The sequence below is a fragment of the Lithobates pipiens genome, unplaced genomic scaffold (assembly GCF_037356315.1).
Source record: "Lithobates pipiens isolate NorthernLeopardFrog02 unplaced genomic scaffold, aLitPip1_a1.2 Scaffold_10, whole genome shotgun sequence".
NCBI lineage: Eukaryota > Metazoa > Chordata > Amphibia > Anura > Ranidae > Lithobates > Lithobates pipiens.
This window is the reverse complement of record NW_027507686.1, coordinates 227,884,762-227,901,456: the sequence shown is the minus strand read 5'-3', so window position 1 is coordinate 227,901,456 and position 16,695 is coordinate 227,884,762. Positions and strand designations below refer to the sequence as shown.

At 43.5% G+C, this 16,695-nt stretch overlaps 1 protein-coding gene across 10 annotated transcripts in view; it reads left to right on the top strand.

Moving 5' to 3' along the window:
- The window catches only part of SHANK2 (SH3 and multiple ankyrin repeat domains 2), a 1,084,923-nt gene that overhangs the window by 965,726 nt on the left and 102,502 nt on the right, over positions 1-16,695 (top strand). For all 10 annotated transcript variants that reach the window (XM_077462543.1, XM_077462526.1, XM_077462535.1 and 7 more), the window contains one exon: positions 8,261-8,396. In XM_077462543.1, the coding sequence (XP_077318669.1) occupies positions 8,261-8,396 (136 nt within the window). The remainder of the gene's footprint in view (positions 1-8,260; positions 8,397-16,695) is intronic.

The window sequence follows — 16,695 nt, the reverse complement described above, 5'->3', positions numbered from 1 at the left end:
GATGTGTAAAGGGGACACTGTGATGTGTAAAGGGGACACTGTGATGTGTAAAGGGGGAACTGTGTTGTGTAAAGAGGACACTGTTGTGTAAAGAGGACACTGTTGTGTGTAAAGGGGGCACTGTGTTGTGTAAAGGGGGCACTGTGATGTGTAAAGGGGGCAATGTGATACTGTATATATGAGGTGGACATGGCCTTTTATTTGTGTGAACATCATTGTATGAATGGTACCGATTTTTTAATGTCAGTTTTTCTTCCACGTTTTGATACTAATAAACGTTTTTCTAGCGGATATAGTAAGTTGTTTTATAATATTTTTTTTACAAGGGATGGTTAAGGAAAATCAAGTTTTTTTTATTTTAGAGTGTGTACAGGGAGGACTGTGATGTAAAAGGGGGCTGCAATGTGTTATAGTGCAAACATGCGATTCACACCTCTGCCAGAAGAAAATTTTACAAATTGGACCCCCATGAATTTTAATTCAAGACCCCTGATATAGAAGCAGGACACTGAGACTGCCTTCTGGTTTGCCTACAGGCCTAAACCTTCCAGTTATTATTTTTATTTTTTTAAAACAGCTCAATCTGCAACAATAGCAACAGCCAGAGCTAATAAACATGACTGAATTCTGTGTATAAAAATACATAACATTTCTTCTACAGATTATACATACTTATACGGTAACTTATTGATTGGTCCAACGCACTCAGCCTGCCAGGGACTACGAAATCACCAATTTGTGTTTGTGATTTGTGCTGTGGATTAGCGTGTTGCGCTATAATACAATTTACATTTCAAGGCTCATGGACTAATTCTTGACTTGGCAGGAAATATGAAGAGATTTGATATGGAAGATCATCGCATGTAGATTGTTGAATTGATGTTTAATAAAAGCCATAAATAGTTGAGGGAATTGGGTACATGTTCCTATAGATTCCTGTTATACAATAAATCAGTGGAATATTATTAACGCACGTGAGTTCTCAGCTATAAATGTGATATATTGCTTTTGCAGTCGGCCATCTGTCTACATCATTATGTGCAATCATTTTATTTAACGTTGCGGGCAGAATCCCACTTTATCTGGAGCATGTTTTACTTTCTGCATTTGTTACCTACCGTCAAACACATACTGCAGAATGTATCTTATACAGTTCTTTGCATAACTATTTACCTACCCTCTTTGATCTTTTTCGATTTTGTAATATTATAAGATGGAATTAAAATGGATTTAATTGGGATTTTTACAGTTTCACTGAATGTAAAAAGAGACAAGTCTAGCTAGTTCAACCAATACAAAATAAATAAATAAATGGATTCATATACTAATACATATAATACATATATCCTAAATCCAAGTTGATCCAGAGGAAGGTGAAAAAAAAGCCCTATAAAGAATAGTTCCATTTAATCCAGTAGGGGGAAAAAAAATTCCTTCAGGAGGCCCATATATGGCCCATATGTTGGGTCAACTATCTATAGTGTTTATACCTAGAAATGTTAATATTAGCGCTATTACTGATTAAAATTTTCGCGTTCGATTAATCGATTTTTTTTTTTTTCATCGACTCATTTCAATGAATTATAACGCACATACAAATCCAACTACTTTTAGCTGATCTCCTTGCATTGCAACTCTGCATTAGTCAGTGGTAAATGTGGTATACACTATATACAATCACCCGACACTAGTTAGTTTCCACAATCCATGACTTAACTTCACAGTTCACACAAATACGTTTTAAATTCAAACTGTAGCACTGACGTAAGTCATTTTTATTTTTTCCACAGTAGCGTGACAATCCCTCCACCTCCAGTCTAACTAATCACTCTCACCTTATGGCATGGACCTCTGTGCAAACAGGTGGTCATCCAAGCGGGTATCAAAAGGGTTAACACGGACCATAAACTTCTCTCACGTCTCTTTAGATCTCAACAAGGACGCCAGGTCATGGGTAGAAAGAAAAGATCTAAGTGCTCACCGCTTAAGTATAAGATTTCATTTTTGTGTTCAAACACAAACTACTCACATAAAAATGATAAAAACACAGACTGTAAAGCCGACAATCGTGTTGGTTCCGTAGGGCAGCAGCGGGTGACGTCATGCGTAGCTCCTCCCCCGTACACGTTACGTTCAATCAGAACGTCAACGTCACCGGTGACGTCGATGTCCATGATGTCACCAGATCTCCAATGGAACTCCCTGAAGCCGACGGAGAGGTGAGTATCGATCAAAAGAATTTTGATCGATCAAAAAAATTCATCGAGGAATTAATCTTTAATTTCCACAGTCCTAGTTAATAAATCCAGTTATAGTTTTCATGAACACAATGTGAAAAAAGACTTTAACAGAAAAAGCAAAAATAAACCTTACACCATGACTTCCACCTGCACTATGCAGGGGGTGTCTACTTGTGAGATTTGTAACCCTCAGCTTTCCCTGAATCTTGCCAGAAGGTCCAGTCATATTACCTTTACCCTGCAGCAAGCGAGGGGATAATGTAAGTCTATTTTTGCCTTTTCTCCTAAAGTTTGATATTTGTTTACATGTAATGCTGCTTTTTATACAAGGGGGTTGAAGATGCAAGGCCCACTTCAAAGAGGAGCTCCAGGCTTATTTGTGTTTATTAAATGTCAGCAGCTACAAAAACTGTAGCTGCTGACTTTTAAGGCCTCATGCACACGAGACGCAGATGAAACCTCTGTTAAAAAAAAGCTGAAACGCGCGTTTAGAAACGCGCGTTTTGCCGCGTTTGCATGTCGCGTTTAGACGCGTTTAGACGCGTTTAGGCGCGTTTGCGTTTAGACGCGTTTATAAAGATAACATCATGTAGACCCTCCCCAAGCTCTCAAAGCATTTTTTTTAACTATTTCTGCTATTTTGATCAGAGTGAGCAGCAGCAGCATAGAGAGCAGTTGTACACTTGCATTTGCCGTGTCACTTGCCACGGCACCTGCCACAAGTTGGGGATTGTCCACTTGCCACATCACCTGCCACGTCACCTGCCACAAATTGTGGATTGTCCACTTGCCACGTCACTTGCCACATCACCTGCCACGTCACTTGCCACGAGATGTGGATTGTCCACTTTCCACGTCATCTGCCATGCCACCTGCCACAAGCTGTGGATTGTCCACTTGCCACGTCACTTGCCACGTCACCTGCCACATCACTTGCCACGTCACCTGCCACAAGTTTTGGATTGTCCACTTGCCACATCACTTGCCACGTCAGCTGCCACGTCACTTGCCACGAGATGTGGATTGTCCACTTTCCACGTCATCTGCCATGCCACCTGCCACAAGCTGTGGATTGTCCACTTGACACGTCACCAGCCACATCACCTGCCACAAGTTGTGGATTGTCCACTTGCCACGTGACTTGCCACATCACCTGCCACGTCACTTGCCACATCACCTGCCACAAGTTGTGGATTGTTCACTTGCCACGTCACCTGCCACGTCACCTGCCACAAGTTGTGGATTGTCCACTTGCCACGTCACTTGCCACATGCTGTGGATTGTCCACTTGCCACATCACTTGCCACGTCACCTGCCACGTCACTTGCCACGTCACCTGCCACAAGTTTTGGATTGTCCACTTGCCACGTCAGCTGCCACGTCACTTGCCACATCACCTGCCACGTCACCTGCCACAAGTTGTGGATTGTCCACTTGCCACGTCACTTGCCACATCACCTGCCACGTCACTTGCCACGAGATGTGGATTGTCCACTTGCCATGTCACTTGCCACGTCACCTGCCACGTCACTTGCCACGTCAGCTGCCACGTCACTTGCCACAAGATGTGGATTGTCCACTTGTCACATCACCTGCCACATCACTTGCCACATCACCTGCCACAAGTTGTGGATTGTCCACTTGCCACATCACCTGCCACGTCACCTGCCACAAATTGTGGATTGTCCACTTGCCACGTCACTTGCCACATCACCTGCCACGTCACTTGCCACGAGATGTGGATTGTCCACTTTCCACGTCATCTGCCATGCCACCTGCCACAAGCTGTGGATTGTCCACTTGCCACGTCACCAGCCACATCACCTGCCACAAGTTGTGGATTGTCTACTTGCCGCGTCACTTGCCACATCACCTGCCACGTCACTTGCCACGTCACCTGCCACAAGTTGTGGATTTTTCACTTGCCACGTCACCTGCCACGTCACCTGCCACAAGTTGTGGATTGTCTACTTGCCGCGTCACTTGCCACATCACCTGCCACGTCACTTGCCACGTCACCTGCCACAAGTTGTGGATTGTTCACTTGCCACGTCACCTGCCACGTCACCTGCCACAAGTTGTGGATTGTCCACTTGCCACGTCACTTGCCACAAGCTGTGGATTGTCCACTTGCCACGTCACCAGCCACATCACCTGCCACAAGTTGTGGATTGTCCACTTGCCACGTCCCTTGCCACGTCCCCTGCCACGTCACCTGCCACAAGTGGATTGTCCACTTGCCACATCACTTGCCACATCACCTGCCACAAGTTGTGGATTGTCCACTTGCCACGTCACCTGACACAAGTTGTGGATTGTCCACTCGCCACGTCACTTGCCACATCCCCTGCCACAAGTGGATTGTCCACTTGCCACATCACTTGCCCCATCACCTGCCACAAGTTGTGGATTGTCCACTTGCCACGTCACCTGACACAAGTTGTGGATTGTCCACTCGCCACGTCACTTGCCACATCACCTTCCACAAGTGGATTGTCCACTTGCCACGTCACTTGCCACGTCCCCTGCCACAAGTGGATTGTCCACTTGCCACGTCACTTGCCACATCACCTGCCACAAGTTATGGATTTTCCACTTGCCACGTCACATGCCAGTCACCTGCCACAAGTTGTTGATTTTCCACTTGCCACGTCACCTGCCAAGTCACTTGCCGCGTCACCTGCCAGGTCACTTGCCAAGTCACCTGCCACAAGTTGTCTATTGTCCACTTGCCACGTCACATGCCAGTCACCTGCCACAAGTTGTTGATTTTCCACTTGCCACGTCACCTGCCAAGTCACTTGCCGCGTCACCTGCCAGGTCACTTGCCACGTCACCTGCCACAAGTTGTCTATTGTCCACTTTCCACGTCACTTGCCACTTCACCTGCCACGTCACTTGCCACAAGTTGTGGATTGTCCACTTGCCACATCACTTGCCACCTGCCATGTCACTTGCCACAAGTTGTGGATTGTCCACTTGCCACGTCACTTGCCACAAGTTGTGGATTGTCCACTTGCAATTGCAATTGTTTAAAATATTTTTCTAATGGTTTTTCATCATTTGCAATCATTTTTGAGATTTTTAATGTAAAAAAAAAGGTCACCTTTAAAAACGCATATAAACGCAAACGCGGCTAAACGCGGTAGCGGCGTTTTGCCGCGTTTTACCGCGTTTTGCCGCGTTTTGCGTCTGAAACGCAGAAATTTTTGTTTCTGAACGCATTTTTTTGCTTCTGGAAAAACGAGATTAAACGCAACTGCATATAAACGGAAAAAAACGAGACTGTGTGCATGGACACATAGGATAACATTGAATGAGTTCAGGTGCAGTTGAAAAAACTGTCCAACTGCATCTGAACGCGCGTTTAACTGCGTCTCGTGTGCATGAGGCTTAATAAACAGACACTCACCTATTCCAGGATCCAGTGATGTGCTCACCCCAGCTGTTCTTCCCATCGATCTTCTGTCTCCGGCCCTAGCAAGTCACTTGTGCACAGCACAGCAATTGTCCACACTGCACATGCAGAAGCTGCTCTGCGCATTGTGAATGGTCCCGCATTTTTCTGGGACCTGTGACGTGTCCCAGAAGACTGCTCAGATCGATCCACATGCTGCATTTTATAGCAGAGCAGTGGCCCAATTGGTACTGCAATGGCAGGTAACGCAGCACATTGCTCCGCTCGACATTGAAGTAAATGAAGTGTATGTTTTGTACACTTCAAATAAAGAATGCACAAAACAAAAAAAGGGGGACAGTGCGGAGTGCTTAATCGTGCACCACACTGCCCCCTATCCATCTGGCAATGTAGAGCGGTAGGAGTACTGCATCGCTCCAGCTGCTCTGTGATTTGGCCAAGAGCCAGCATGATTTGGCCATTCCACATTTTGCAGTAGGAGTTTGAATGTAAATCATTTAGCGTTCTCAGCTATCCTCCCATCAATCTTCTTTCCCCGGCGATGGCATGTCAATTGTGGGCACCTGGCTGTGAGAGCTTACAGCTTCAAAACCGGGTGCCCACTGCACATGTGCAAGCTATGCTGCACATTGTGAATGGTCCTGCAGCCTTCTGGTACCTGTGACATGTCCCAGAAGTTTGCGGGGAGGGAGGGGGAAGGAGAACTTCTACTCGGATCGATCCACGTGGAAGTGGGAGCAGGCGCCTGTCAAAATCAGGTACCTGCTCCCCTCCCCCCTAAATAAAAGTGCCATTACTGAAAAAGGAGGGGGGGGGGCTTAAAGCAGAACTTTCCCTTTTGGTTGAAGTCCTGCTTTAACAAATTGCCTTTTTTTTATTGTCACAAGTTAACGTGTGACTAAATTTCTAATTTTGGATGGAGTAAGTTTTCTCTCTTGCCATTTGCATCCTATTGGGGAAATTTCCCTTCATTTACTGTCCCAAAGCCAAAACAGGAAGTGAGAGGAAATCCCTCCAAAGTTAGGGAATCCCAGTGTGCCACTAGGGTCACCAGAACTTTCTCTTCTTTTCCTGTTCTGATGTCAACCCAAAATCTGGGATTTACTTTCAATGATAATAATAAACAGAACAAATAGAGAAGCTGAAACTGGCAGGTGTTCTTATCCATCTCCACTATATCCAAAGCTAAAAAAAAAAGTTTTGCCTTTAGTTACACATTAAAGAGGAGTTTCCCCTAAAAAAATTAAATAAAATTCAGCAGCTACAAATACTGCAGCTGCTGACTTTTAATAATCGAACACTTGCCTGTCCCAGGGTCCTGTGATGCGGGGGAACAAAGCCCCGCTTGTGCCCCCCTCCTCTCGTCGGCCCCAGCATTGCAACTGTGGCCACAGCCGGGCACCCACTGCTCATGCGTGAGCGGCGCCGCACACTGTGATTGGCCGCGCAGTCATCTGGGACCTGTCACTTGTCCCAGATGACTGACAGGAGGGAGGGGGTGGAGCTGAGCCCTTCCTGCGCCAAGGGGAAGTGACGTCACGACCCTAGGAACTGAAGGAGGCAGACTACAAGGGACCCCCAAGCAACAGGCATTTAGAGGTGAGTTAAAAAAAAATTCCAAATATTTTTTTTTTTTAAGAATTTTAAGCATTTTTTTGTGTGGGTGGAACACCACTTTAAGTTCACAAAAAAAAATAATTGCTGTTTCACCCTCCTGAGCCGCTAATTGGACAAATTAAATTTGGTTGCAGTTGAAATTAGGAGTATTTTGGATAAAGTCTTTACCAGCTTTGTACATTTTTTTGCCTATTCTTGCCTATTTCTAGCACAGTTGACCATCTCTCTCAAGTTAGATAGATATTAAGAGAGAAATGCATGTCCAGCAAAGTCCTTTTTTACTTATTTATGGATAGATTTGTGATAGAAGTGTTAAAACCTCTTTCAGATTTATACTGCTATCCGCGGCTCTGAGATTTACCCTCACTTCTTTTTCTTTCTGGCTATGTTTTACCAAATAAGAATGGGGGGGGGGACTTTCCAACCACAACACAGAGATGAAATGCTTTCCTTTAACAAAATGGAGAAAGGCCAGAACCCCTCTTAGATTTGTATTTCTGTCTGTGCCCCATTGAAGATTTTGTGTCACTTTCTGCCTGGTAAAACCCTTCACTTAAATTATAGTGCATTGTGAATCCACGCCCATTTCAATGGGCTGCCCCACACGGTCAGCTGCAGGTCAGATATGCACTTGTCAATGTATTCTGAATGATCTTAGAAGCGTCTCAAGCTGATGCCATCAACACAAGCTCCATCCTGTCTACACAGAGCTTTGGGTAGCAGTAATGAACCAGAAAGGGGTTCCATCCCTTCCTCACATGAGAACCGTGCTAATTTTTGCTTGCATATATTTTCCAATGCTACAAAACCTTTGCAACCAATGTGTGATCAAATGCAGCAGTCCTTTCCCCAATATTAAGTGGTTTGCCTGTCCTCTGTCAGATATCTGGCCATCTCCACACACCACACAGCATGTTGCTCTCTTGCTTGTTAAATATCGGCCATTCCTTGTACACACGTGTAATGTCAGTCTGGTTTTCTGCAGGTGAATAATGAGAATGTGGTTAAAGTCGGCCATCGGCAAGTGGTTAACATGATAAGGCATGGGGGCAACCACCTCGTTCTGAAGGTTGTGACGGTGACCAGGAGCCTAGATCCGGATGATACAGCCAGGAAAAAAGGTACTGGTTTTGCTATCTGTCATACACACAATACTCCCTGATATCGATCACTTGTCACTCATTTTCTTTCCATATATTACTTATGTTATTTTACTACCCAAATCCTGTTGTAGTTGTTTGCATTGTCTTGTGCTGCTGAGCCTTTGTCTTCTAAATCTATGTCATCTAATATTGTGGTATGCTTTAATCCAAAACATGAGAGATGGAGGTAGAACGAGCTGGATCCAAGTGTAGATTAATCTCAATAAACTGTTTTGAAGTGTATGATGAGAGGTGCCTCCGGAAAAATCCAAGAGGTTCAGAAAGCGCGAAACACAAGGCCTAATGTTGGGAGAGCTTTGCAATCAGCAGCTGGAGCCTGCTCTGAGTACTGAGATCTTGAAGTATAACTAAAGCAAACACGGATAGAGTGTAGAGGGATCCAAACAATTGTCATGTGTTTTTTACTGTCTCTGTCCCTGTTGGAGATTCAACTTCTCTAATCTTCCCGGTAATCGCTATCATCAGTAGTGAAAAGTAAAAGAAAATCCTACATTTTGAGTTGTCACCAGAACAGGAATAGACGGGAAACCTTCCCATGGAGACATTAGTTTTGGTTAGAACCAGGGATTTCCATCACAAATCTCCCCAATGTCATTTCCTACTCTATCCATTTTTTTTAATAGTTATTAAAGTGGTAGTAAACTCTGTTATACCACTTATACCTACAGGTAAGCCTAAAAAGGCATACTGTGAATATCTCTTAAACTTGCACTGTTTAGGAGATATTCAGACGGCATGCAGCCGGTGACGTCACTAGCGCATGCGCTCTGAACGTCCAACATACAGTGCTGGGCCTTCAGTGCCCGTGCCGTAGATGGCAGCTCCCATGCGCATGTGTGGGATTACCTCATCGTGCCTCCCAGCCACTCGGGTAACTAGAGGCTGTGAACCCAGAAGGAAAGTGGTGGCAGCACGGCAATAGAGGGCTTTTTTTTGAGGTAGGTCTCTCTTAATGTGCTGATATGCGATGCATACTAGCACATTATGGCATTGCCTTGCAGCGGATGTTTTTTTTTTTTTCTTCAACTGTGGTTTACTACCACTTTAATTCTAATTTTTTGTTAATAATTCGTAACCTGTTCAGGTTAGAGACACCTGTTTCTGTTTCAGCAGTTTTAACTCCTGATGAAGGGCCCTCTTTATGTTTGGTCTGGAGCTGGTGTTTTTTTCTGTAGCCCTGTAATCAAAAACATATCAGGATAGCCATTTGATAGCTGTCTTTGCTAACTTGATTTAAAGGCACACTTGGGGCTGTCATCCTCATCCTTCCCTCACTACTTTGTGAGTAATTCTGCTTTTATTAGGTGCAGGGGCGGACTGACAACTCATGGGGCCCCCGAGCAATAGGAGATTATCGGGCCCCCAGGCAATCATACATTATGGGGCCACACAGTATACACAAACACACACACACAGTATACAACCACACAGTATACACAGACATGTTTCTATTGGCTGAGAAGGTACTGGAGAGGTGGGGCAGCTATAATCTCAGGATTTTTAGACCAAAAGGATGTTGGTAAGGGACATTTCAGAGACAGATGTAAAAATAACACAGATTTTAACATACTTTCCCTGGTTTTACTGAGGCTGGCAACCCTGATGGGGCCCCCTAGCTGAACGGGGCCCTCAGGCAGTGCCCGGGTGGCCCAATGGTCAGTCCGTCCCTGATTAGGTGTTGAGATGCAGTATGCTAGCTCCAAGTGAGAGACGCCAAAAAAAAAAAAAAGAGAGGGGATAGTGACTGCACCTTCAAAAAGAAATCCGCAATGGCAACTGGCTGGTTAGGTTTGAAATCTAGACCGAACCAAAACTGATATCTCTCTTATAGGTGGACACTGATGAGCTAAATCATCTACTGCTTCTTGTACTTCTCTGGGTCTGCGGCTAAAGTTTTACTTGGAATACACATCTGTTCTGTTGTGTAAAAAGGTCAGGCTCAACGCAGCGTAGGCTTACTGCGGCCATAGAACCGGCTCATGGATGTAGGATCTTTTTTCTTTTTGTATTTTTTTTTGTAAATTTGTTTTTATTAATATTTTTCCATAGTACATAATACAAAAGGCACACAAAAAGGAACATCATGCAGGGGGGGGGTCCTAGAAAAACAATTAGAAATCAGAAAACTCCCAACACCACACCCCCCCCCCCCCCCCGTCCAGACACGCCACCCTGTGGACAACTTCCTGGATGCAAGTCCCCTAAAAAGAGGGTGGGAATGCCAACATCAAATGATAAAACTAAAATATATAGTGGTTTCACAGTTCTCGAGGAAATAAGGCCATCAATCACACCTACATACAATTGTTTAAGCAGCAATCAGTTCCTAAATAATCCCAGTATTGGGACACAAACTACATATCTACATATCTATATGCACCCATATCCAACACCACCCAGACCTCCTCCACTCCAGTAGTACAGATGTAGGATGTTTATTAAGGGCCAATTCACACTAGATGCAGTGACAGACGTTTTACCGCATGGTAAAACATCTGTCACCGCAGGGACACACAGGTAACAATTGTTTCCTGTGTGTCCCATTCACACTGCAATGCAGCCTAGTGTTGCGCTAAAATGCAGACATGCTGCATTTTACAGCAGTGCAGAGGACTAAATCGCACTTCAATAGCAGGTAATGCGGCGATTCGCGCTGGCTGACATTGCAGTGAATGAAGTGTATGTTTTGTACACTTCAAATAAAGATTGTACAAAACAAAATAGGGGGGGGGGGGGGGGGCGGTGCACTCAGTCATGCACCACACTTACTAAGGCCTTATAGGCTGAAATGCGTCAACTGACTTAATCTGCGTTTGTTCACTGTGACTATTCAATAAAATGAAGACATTTTAAGAGTGACAACTGGAGTGTGGATCCTTTTTTCCACACACTGCCCCCTAGCCAGCTGGCAATGCAGAGCAGTTTGAAGTGCTGAATCGCTCTGGCTACTCTGTGATTTGACTGAGGGCCAGCATGATTGACATTTTGCAGTATGAGATTAAACATAAAACATTAAGGCCCCTTTTCACACTGGAGGCATTTTGCAGGCACTATAGCGTTAAAAATAGCGCCTGCAAACCGCCCTAAAACAGCTGCTTCATTCACTCCAGTGTGAAAGCCCGAGGGTTTTTACAATGGAGCATTGCGCTGGCAGGGCGTGAGAAAAAGTCCTGGCAGCAGCTTTGGAGCGGTAAAGGAGCGGTGAACTCAATGAAATCAATGGGGCAGCGCTGTCATACCGCCAGAAAAACGCTGCAGCGTTTTGCGGGGGATTTAACCCCTTTTCTGCCGCTAGTGGGGGTTAAAACCACCCTGCTAGCGGCCGAATAAAGCGACGCAAAAAATATCGCCGCTTAACCGCTAACGCCGTTGGCAGCACAGTGTGAAAGGGGTCTAAGCGTTCTCAGAAAAGGTGGTGTCCATAACAAATGCTCAAATCTGGGTGCTGTGGGGGCAAGTTCCCCTCTCTCTCACTTTATGAAATTAAAGTTATCCGGTTGTCGTAGAACGCATGATTCCCTCGGTTTCCCTCAGAATGCGTCTCCTGAGGAGTAACGACATTGTATTACAGGCTGCAGTGTAGTTACTTTTAACTTGCTTGTTAATTACACTGTGAATCTGTGTTTTTTATTTTTTTTCTGTATTATTTTATTTTGTTTTCGAGTTGCGTTCCCAAAGCTACCTTCTGTGAAATTCACTATGGCAACAAGCAGAAGCACGCAGCTCACATTCTATAGCAGAGAAGAATAATGTAAGCAATACACAGAGCACACCAGGGAAATCAATTCTTCATGACCATTGCAAGCATCATTATGGCAGTTTTTATCCACCGTAAACCCAGCTGGACAATACCGCCGAGAGAGCAAGCACCGGCCCCAAGAAGTGCTCTTCCCCGCTCACACCAGTCATGTGGAGGTGTGAAAGCTACCTCCATTTTTCTCAACCTTGTTACTGTAATGAAGGCCAGCGAAGAGTATATGGGTATTTATTTCTTTGCAGCTCACCACACATGTTGTAATCTGACTATGCAATCTTTTTTTATATCTATGTAATGCAAGGGCCTGCCTGGTTGGATACATGTCATTTAGATTGTTTATGTTGGTCCTCCTATTGCATAGTTTTGTTAAATTTAGGGTCCTTTCACACAGGCAGTCCGCTTGACGGACTCAGCTTTGCTTGGCGAGGGATCGCTCCCCTGATCCCCGCTGATCAGGTGGATGAGAGGTCTGTCTCCGCTCACTCTGCAGAGACGGACCTGTCAGAGTCCCGCCCTCCTCTATTAGGGGGGGTGGATGAAAAGAGACCACCTGTCCATTTTCATTTAATCTGCCAGACTAATTAAAAAAATAAAAGATATATATTATTATAATCTCTCGCATATATACATGTGTCTGGATTTGGTGGACAGAATCGGATTGGATGGTGCCGGGTGTCGGCAGACATGTCACCGCTGGCATCCACCGCTCCACAGGGGTAAATGGAGGCTCCGATCAGGTCCGGCTGAAAAATTGTCATGTGTGATAAAGAACCCTGAGGGCCAGTTCACACCATAAAAATTGGTGAAAAGAAATTGCGCTATGGATAAAGCCGATGTGTTAGTGGTATGAGCTGCCTCTACCTAATATTACCACCCACTGGGTGAAAATATGTTGGATGTAAGGGAAAGAAAGCAGATCTGGCGCTATACCTTTAAGATTTAAATATTGGTACGGAATAGAAAGAATTAGTACGGAATAGGGAAAAAATTATACACCTATTAGTTCACCTATGGTGTCGCAGTGGTGCTAAAAGATTAAAAATGTGTAAACACAAGTGAGATTATAAATAAACATAAGTGTTTCATGAAGTCATATTAGTGAATAAAATGTTAATAAAAGAAAAATATATGCGTGAAAAAATTTATATTTATATACGTGAAAAAATATGTGTATGTGAGGAAAAAAATATATATATATATTTTTCTATATGTGTGTTATTGGTGACCAGTGCGAGTATATATCCTTTACAGTCACACTATACAATTCCTATGCGAAAGTGCATACATAAAATTGGCAAGTAACGATACAATCAAAAATCAGAAAATGCAGGCTGTGAAAACATTCAATAGACAATCAATAAGTCCTCAGGTATGCAGGTGCAAGAAAGCAATAAAAGTTTCCAAAAGTCCCAAAAGATTTACAGATAATTTGTGCAGGAGATGTGTAATTAACAATGAAGATCTTCCCAGATCGTTACTTACCAATTTTATTTATGCACTTTCGCATAGGAATTGTATAGTGTGGCTGTAAAGGATATATACTCGCACTGGTCACCAATAACACACATATAGAAAAAAATATATATTTTTTTTTCCTCACATACACATATTTTTTCACGTATATAAATAAACATTTTTTCACGCATATATTTTTCTTTTATTAAAATTTTATTCACTAATATGACTTCATAAAACACTTATGTTTATTTATAATCTCACTTGTGTTTACACATTTTTAATCTTTTAGCACCACTGCGACACCATAGGTGAACTAATAGGTGTATAATTTTTTCCCTATTCCGTACTACTTCTTTCTATTCCGTACCAATATTTAAATCTTATAGGTATAGCGCCAAATCTGCTTTCTTTCCCTTACAGTTCACACTATAGAAACGCAGTCCGGATGCGTCCCAGATGCTTTTCTGCATGCGCATTTATGATGCGTTTTTTTCCCCCCACTTTTTTCTTAACCTTAAATAAGGACATGTGTGTTCCAGTACATTTTTGATGCATTTTACAGTGTTCCAGTGCAGGAAAAATGCAGCATGATCTCCTTTTTCTTCTGGAACTGGAACTGAAAGCACTGGTGTGAACTAGGCTATTGAAAACCATATAACCTACTTTCCATGCATTTTTGATGCAGAAGAAAAAAAAAAGCACTAGATTGCATGTCGTGTGAACTGACCCCACAAGTTAATTGATTGTTGTTCGAATTGTTCACATATGTATGGTGACCTTCGGGTGAGAGTAGATAAGATAATTAATTAGAACCATGTTCCTCTACTGCAACAGCAGGTAATACCACTTTTGTACCCATATCAACCAGATCTGCTTTTTAGCTTCCTCTGCTTCATTAGAAACCACACAATTTGATTGGTTGCCTCGTGCTACAAAAACTGTTCTTCCTGTTAAAATATAGCTAATGGCAAAACATTTTTTTAGTTTTGGATAGAGGGGAGAGGGGTCAGAATACCTATTAGGTTTTTATTGCTGTCTGTGCCCCCTATAAGGAGATTTATCCTCTCTATTTGTCCTGTTTGCCCTTATCATTGAAAATGAAAGAAAATCCCACATTTTGGATTGTCCCCAGAAAGGTAATAGAGGAGAAATCTTCCAATGAAGACACTAGTTCTGGTGACCTGGGGGGGGTCTCAATGGATCCCCTTTTTTTGCAGGGATTTCTTCTGACTTCCTCTATCAATGTGGGACAAGAAGTGAAGGGAAATCTCCACAATGGGATACCACACCAATAGCGAAAAACAAATCTGACATGGGTTATAATCCTCCCTTACTCTATCCAAAATGAAACTAATAGTTCTACTTTAAAGTGTTACTAAACGCAGGACCCTGCATTCACCATATTTGGTCTCCCACAGTACACAGAACATGGAAATGCAATTATGTTAGTAATTATCAACTGCTAATAACTTTTCTCATCAGCAGTTAGAGCAGTCTAAGTGACTTCTATCAGTGTCCAGCAGTGCACTGGTTAAAGCTTGTAGGAAGAGTTTTCATTCTACTCCGACTGTCCTATGAGGGTGCAGGACCCCTGACCCTCTGTCTGGACAGTGCTGATTGGCCCTGTGCTGATCACATACACTCTCCAAAGAAAGAAAAACTCTCTTACATACCAAACTGAGCATGTGCAGCTTGCCCAAAGGGCTTTGTTCTAAAAGGTGATGGGTTGGGGACAGTAGAAGAAAAGGGGGGGGGGGGGGTTGGAGAAGACAGGATCATATGGCCCTTTTACACAATGCAGAGGATTAACCCTTACGTTCCACAGTGAGTATAACCAGCGTGCTTTACTGCATATACAGAGGGATTTTACTGTTGTGGGTTTAGTAACACTTTAAGTTGGACACACACACTACAATCTACTTGCACAATCTCCTTTATATTTACCAACATCTAGATGATTGGATTTAAAATGAATGGATTGTTTAGTTTGGCCGTAATACTCAATGGTTATTGCTAAATGTAATGGAGATTGCAGCATCTTTGGCCAGAATTCCCAACAACTGTTTAGCAAGTCTTCTTAAAGTGTATGTCCAGCCCAGGTTTTTTTTTTTTTTTTTTGGATAGAGTGCAGAAGCATTAGAATCCCGGTCAGGATTTTACTGAGATTTCCCCTCCCTGTCTCAGTGAAAACATCCAGAACACAGACAACAATAAAAATCTGACAGAGGTTCTAGCTTTCCCTACCCTACTAAGAAAAGAACATTTCAATCTAATAGAAATAAAGATGTAAAAAAAAAAAAAAAAAAAAACACACAGGGTGGATTTGGATATGTTAAACTTAACTGCTAAATACTAAGGGCACTTTCACACTGGGGTGAGCGGGGGGGCGGTAAAGCGTCACTATTTTTAGTGGCGCTTCACCGTTGCTTTTGCGGCACTTTTCAGCCACTAGCAGGGCGCTTTTAACCACTAATGGCCGAAAAAGGGTTAAAAGCGCCGGCAAAATGACTTCAATGAGCAGGGGAGCTTTAGGAGCGGTACACCGCTCCTACCGCGCCTCAAAGATCCTGCTTGCAGGACTTTTTTGAGCATCCTGCCAGCACACCACTCCCTCGGGCTTTCACACTGGAGTGACAGGAGAGGTGCGTTATAGGCAGTATTTTTAGCGCTATAGCACCTGTAAAGCGCTTCAATATGAAAGTAGCATAAAAGTAGAATTTTATGGCAAAAAAAATGGGCAAACAGGCAGGATTTTTAATGCAGAAGAGACATGCTTTGTTTCTTCTGCATCAAATTTGCCTGCATGTCTGCCCCTGTATAGTGAGCTGTGCATGCGCATTGTTCAAATTTGGCAATGCCAAGCTGATTAAACTCTCACACCTACGTTGGAGTGATGTCATCTCAGCCTGACCAATGAAAGTGGCCCGGTGATCAATACCCAGAAGTCGGCCACTGGACTGAAGGTAAGTATATTTCTACTTTAAGATATCCACATATGATACTATCTGACTGTGGAATTTTGCTTTTGACTAACCAACTTCT